Here is a 5,304-nt window from a genome sequence, read left to right as displayed (position 1 = left end):
AACTACTTTACCCAAGGGGGTTAAGAGTGTAGAAGAAACTGGGACTGACTCTTTATTGGGAATGACAAAAAGCTTTGCCACTGAAAATGAAGCTCTAAAGAAAGAGGCGTTACAAGAGGGGCCTAAGCAGGAGGCACTGAAAGAGAATCCTCTGGGAAGTTCTAATGATTTACTTAACAAATCAGTCAAAGCTGATCTTGGGCCAAATCTAGATCAATCTAAGGAGGATGAGATTTTGCATCACTGCAATCCCAGGCCCATTAATCTCATAACAAATGAAAGTCAAAGTTCAGAATCGAGTGCATCTGTTATTGAAATAACTGATGACTTGCCAGCATCCCACAGTGTACTGCAGGATGCTCAAGCAAACGATGCCAAGTTGGAAGAGAAACCATCTTCACCACAGTATGCATGTGATTTCAATCTTTTCTTGGAAGACTCTGCAGACAATGGACAGACTCTTTCCAGTCAGGCTTTGGAGCATGTTAAGGAAGAAAATAGCTTGTGTGGCTCTGTAGCTAATTCCAAAGCAGAGTTTATGCATAGCAAAGCATGTCTCAGTTTGGATTCTCCTGAGAAAGACGAGGAACCAGAAGAAGTTGTAGTTAATGTGAAAATCAGAAGTAAATCTTGAGTGATCTGTACAGATGATGAGGACGATTCTTTTTTTTTTTTTTTTCTTGAGAGGTTTTTGCCAGACAGACAGAGAGAGACAGAGAGACAGAAAGCAGGAAATCACCCCACAGGGAGGGTGACCACGCCGCAATCCCTTGTCCTCCATTCTCCTCTCGGGATCTTGGGCACGCATGCACACACACCCGGCGTGAGTTTAAGCCACCAGGTCTGGGACTCGAACCATGATTGACTACGTGGGAGTCCAGTGATATAGCCATTATGCTAACTGCTGGTCCCGAGGATGATTCTTTTAAATGTATTTTAGGCACAAATTTATTCAACACATCTACCTTTCAATTCTCATCTATGAAACAGTTTGATGCTTCAACTCCCCAAAATGACTTTAGTCCACCTGGAAGGTTTTTTTTCACCAACAAAGAGTGTGGAAAAATCCAGGAGGCTCTAAACTGCTTCGTTAAAGCACTTGACATAAAAAGCGCTGATCCTGAAGTCATGCTCATGACTTTAAGTTTGTATAAGCAACTTAATAACACTTGAGGATGTAACCTGTTTGTTGTATGTTGAAGTGAAATTTGAATATAAGGTAATTGCTGTTTCCATAGGTGGATTCTTTGGGAGGTTGAAGCATTCAGGCTTAAAGTGAGAAAGATCTCTAAAAGCAACCTCTCCCCCCTGACTCCTGTCCTGCCCCACCTCCATACACTAGATTAGTATTTTTCCATTTGAACAGTCTTAAAATTTTCTTTTAAACATACTCTATAAACTTAACTTACATTATTGCTAGAGAAGAGTTATTATTTTGGCCATTCTTAATTTTACTCTGAAAGTGATATCCTTTGTATTTGGCGGTTTAGATACAAATATTAAAGTTAATTTTCTCAAGTCTTTCTTTTTGATTCACGTTCTTTCACTGAGGTGATACTGACAAATGGATCTGGAAACTTACTAGTTTAGGCAGGGGCTCGTTATTAGTATCCCATCTAAGATGTGCTTAAAATCTGCTATCTTGAGCTTTCAGCTTAAGACTGGGATGTGGTACTTGGTGCTGGGATTCTTTTTTTTAGAGAGGAATTTTTGCTATAGGGTGTGTGCAGAGAGAAAGCGAAATCACCCTGCAGGGGGATGGCCATGCCGTAATCCCAGCCAAATCACGTTATCTCCTTGACTACTCTGACACATGCTATCACATTCTGTCTTTGGGTTGTAGACAGAACAGGACTTTGGTTTGGCTTCCTTTGAGAAACATAAAGTGTAGTACAGTACTCCACACACTCACCAGAGAAGGGGACTATCATTTATCATATACCTACCATGTACTGGGTACTCTATACAGGTTTCTCATTTAATCTGTACCATAATCCTTTGAGTAGAGGCATGTGGCATTTCCTTTTTTCAGTTGAGAAAACTAAGGCTCAGTGAGGCTGTGACCTGCCATGGTGACATACATAGTAAGGACTGAAATATATTTGTAATCTTGTATTACCTTCTACCTTGTAGAAAAGCCTTCTATCATACATTGAGCTGTTTTTATTGTATTTTTTAATCAATTTTTTGGAGAGGTTTTTGCCTTATGGTACATGGGCTCACTGGAGAGAAACCAAGACAGTGAGAAGGAAAGTGAGAAATCACTCCCCAGAGTGGATGGCCATACTGCAATGCCTTCTCCTTCATTCTCCTCCTGGGATCTTGGGCACATGCATACGCACCTGTCACGACTTTGAAGCAACTGGGTCCAGTACTTGAACAGCAGTTGACCATGTGAAAGTCCAGCAACATAGCCACTGTGCCATCTGCTGGCCTCCTGAGCTGTTTTTATCCACACCTTATACTTCTACAATTTTCTGCTGACATCAACTGGGTGTCCTACAATTTGATTCAATTCAGTTCACTTTAAACATTACCCAGAGTCAGCATCAGATTCCACAGGTTTAAGGGCTCAGTCCCTCACCTCAGAAATCAGCTGCAAGTAAGTACTTGGTCCTCAGCAGGTTGCTCACACTTGTGTTCCACTTGGCTGCAAATCAAGAGTTCCAGGACCTTCCTTCCTCAGTTTGATAATTTGCTAAAATAGCTCACTGAACTCAGGAAAACAGTTTACATACTATTACCAGCCTATTATTATAAAGAATACAACTCCAAATGGAAGAACTAAGTAGGGCAAGGTATAGGGCTCTCTGTGCACAGAGCTTCCATGCCCTCCACCCTCAACCCAAACTCCTTTGCTTATGGGTTCTTCTAGAGGTTTCATTTAGTAGGCAGGATTGATTAAATTGACCATTGGTGATTAGCCCAATCTCCAGTCCCTATCCTCTCCCCAGAGATTGGGTGGAGCTGAAGTTCCAACCCTCTAATCCTGCCCTGGCCTTTTGTGGTTACCAGCCCCCATCCTAAAGCTATATAGGGACCTCCAGCCACTAGTCATCTCAGTATACAGGAAGGTCATTGCTTCTGATATTCCAAGGATTTTAGAAGCTATATGCCCGGAACCAGAGACAAAGATCAGATTTTTTAAATTGTATCACATACATAAAAGCTAATTTGTGAATTTTATATATACACACAATACTTTTTTTTTTTTGGAGAGGTTTTTGCTATAGGGCTCGTGCGCTTGCCAGAGAGACAGAAAGTGAGAAATCAGCTCCTGGGGGGATGGCCATCCTGCAATCCCTTCTCCATTCTCCTCTCGGGATCTTGGGCCCGCACGCACATGCGCCTGGCATGCGTTTAAGCCACTGGGTCCAGGAGTTGAACCACGGTCTTCTACATGGGGGTCCAGTGACATAGCCATTACGCCAACTGCTGGTCCCAACTATTCTCATGTATATTATAAAATATTACAGGTATAAGTTTGAAAGCTAAGTTGAGGACCAGCTACTAATGTCAGGATGGGAGAATTGATCTGCATTATGTAAAATGATTATTTAGGTCCAGGTATCTAAGATTAGAGACCTGTCCTGAGACACAAAATGAAAAACCACAAACACTTGTAAAGTAGGAAAAGGGAAGTTTTAATAGGAAAGTGAGGATTTTTAATAGGAAAGAAGCACACCTTTATGCTGAAAGGCATACAGGTAGGCAGCTGCCAGAGGACACCTCCACTGGGCATGGGGTTAGGTGTTACATTTATTCCAAGAGTTGATAATGAATATTTAGCAGGGGAAGGTCTGTCATAGTATCTGGCTTCTTTGTTTGAATTTGGGGGCATTTTCCTACCCTTTCCTTTCCTTCTCTCACAGGTGAGAAATTCAATGACCTAATCCTGCATGCTCAACATGGACTTAGAAGGCCTGAGCATCCTTATTTGGATGAACTAACTGCCCAGTTTATTGCCCCAGCGGGAATTAGGATGTTGATCAAAACATCTTTTTTAAAAAAATTATTTATTTTACTTATTTACTTATTTATTCATTCATTTATTTCTTAATTTGACCAGAGAGAGACAGAGGGTGAGAGTGAGAAAGGAAGTGAGAAAGCAAGCCACCAGATTCAGGACTCGAACTCTGGTCGGCCATGTGGGAGTGTCCAGCGCGTTAACCACCATGCCACCTGCTAGTCCCGACCAAAACATCTTGTTGAATCCTTTTGTATTTATGAGAAATGATAAGTGGGAAATTAACAACCATCCCTATGTGCCTTTCTCAGGTACTAAAGATGAAAAATGGAATCTGCCTCACCTTCCCTGCACCAGGAGCTGGGTAGGAGGAAGGACTCTGCAGAGGGTCTGGTTGTAACTTCTGATAAGTTATGATTAATGTGACGGTGCCCTTTTGCTGTTTTCTTAGGGCTGTCTGCTCATCTCTAGCTAACTGCCTATCACATAAGACACTGTTCCACAGCCCGGTACCAAGTGGGAGGCCTTGGTTCAATTCCTAGTCCAACCTCAAGGTCGGGTATGGTAGCCTGTGCCTGTAACCCCTGTAACTGTGGGCTGAGGGCAGGAGGGTCACAAATTCAAGGCTGGCCTTGGCAACACAGTGAGACCTTGTCATGTGGTAGTGTGTGCCTGTAGTCCCAGCTGGGAGGCTGAGGCAGGATGGTCTCAACAGCAAAGAGATAAGTAAAATTTACATAGGTTATTATTTATTTGCTATAAATGGGTATACTCACCAGAGAAGACCACGGGGTGTGGGGGCAATGAGATAGCTCCCCCCTCAGGGGGATGGCCATGCCACAATCCCTTTTCCTCCATTCCCTCAAGATTTCGAACACATACACACATGCCCAGGATGTTTTTCTTTCTTCTTTTTTTTTTTTAAAGAATTATTGTATTTAACTTTATTATCATTGTTATTTTCCAGTTTGATCAGAGAGAGACAGACAGTGAGGAAGTGAGAAAGCAAGCCATCAGGTCCGAGACTTGAACCATGGTTGGCCATGTGGGAGTCCAGCGCCCTTAACCATCACGCCACGTGCCAGCCCCATCCCAGGATGTTTTTTAAGCCTCCAGGTCTGGACTTAAACTTCACAGTCAACTGTGTGATATCCAGCTGCCTTATTATTGCCATACCATCTGCTGGCCCCAACACAGGCTATTTATTGATGGTACAAAATTTTGCTCTTATTAAAAACTTATTGATGGTACAAAATTTTGCTCTTATTAAAAGCAATTATTGTGGGACCAGCAGTTAGCGTAATGGCTACATCACTGGACTCCCATGTAATTGACCA

The 5,304-nt window shown here is 42.4% G+C and overlaps 1 protein-coding gene across 1 annotated transcript in view; it reads left to right on the top strand.

Annotated features, from left to right (window-relative positions):
- ERCC6L (ERCC excision repair 6 like, spindle assembly checkpoint helicase) overlaps window positions 1-1,479 on the top strand; it is a 43,965-nt gene extending 42,486 nt beyond the window's left edge. The window contains 2 exon segments of the mRNA XM_027768059.1: window positions 1-662; window positions 911-1,479. The exon segment at window positions 1-662 is cut by the window's left edge and continues 8 nt beyond it. Coding sequence (XP_027623860.1) covers window positions 1-662; window positions 911-1,173 — 925 coding nt within the window. The 3' untranslated portion in view covers window positions 1,174-1,479.
- The last annotated feature ends 3,825 nt before the right edge of the window (window positions 1,480-5,304 follow it).

The sequence above is a fragment of the Tupaia chinensis genome, unplaced genomic scaffold (genome assembly GCF_000334495.1).
Source record: "Tupaia chinensis unplaced genomic scaffold, TupChi_1.0 Scaffold145304_1, whole genome shotgun sequence".
NCBI lineage: Eukaryota > Metazoa > Chordata > Mammalia > Scandentia > Tupaiidae > Tupaia > Tupaia belangeri.
The sequence above is the reverse complement of the archived record's forward strand: the minus strand, read 5'-3'. Positions and strand labels throughout refer to the sequence as shown.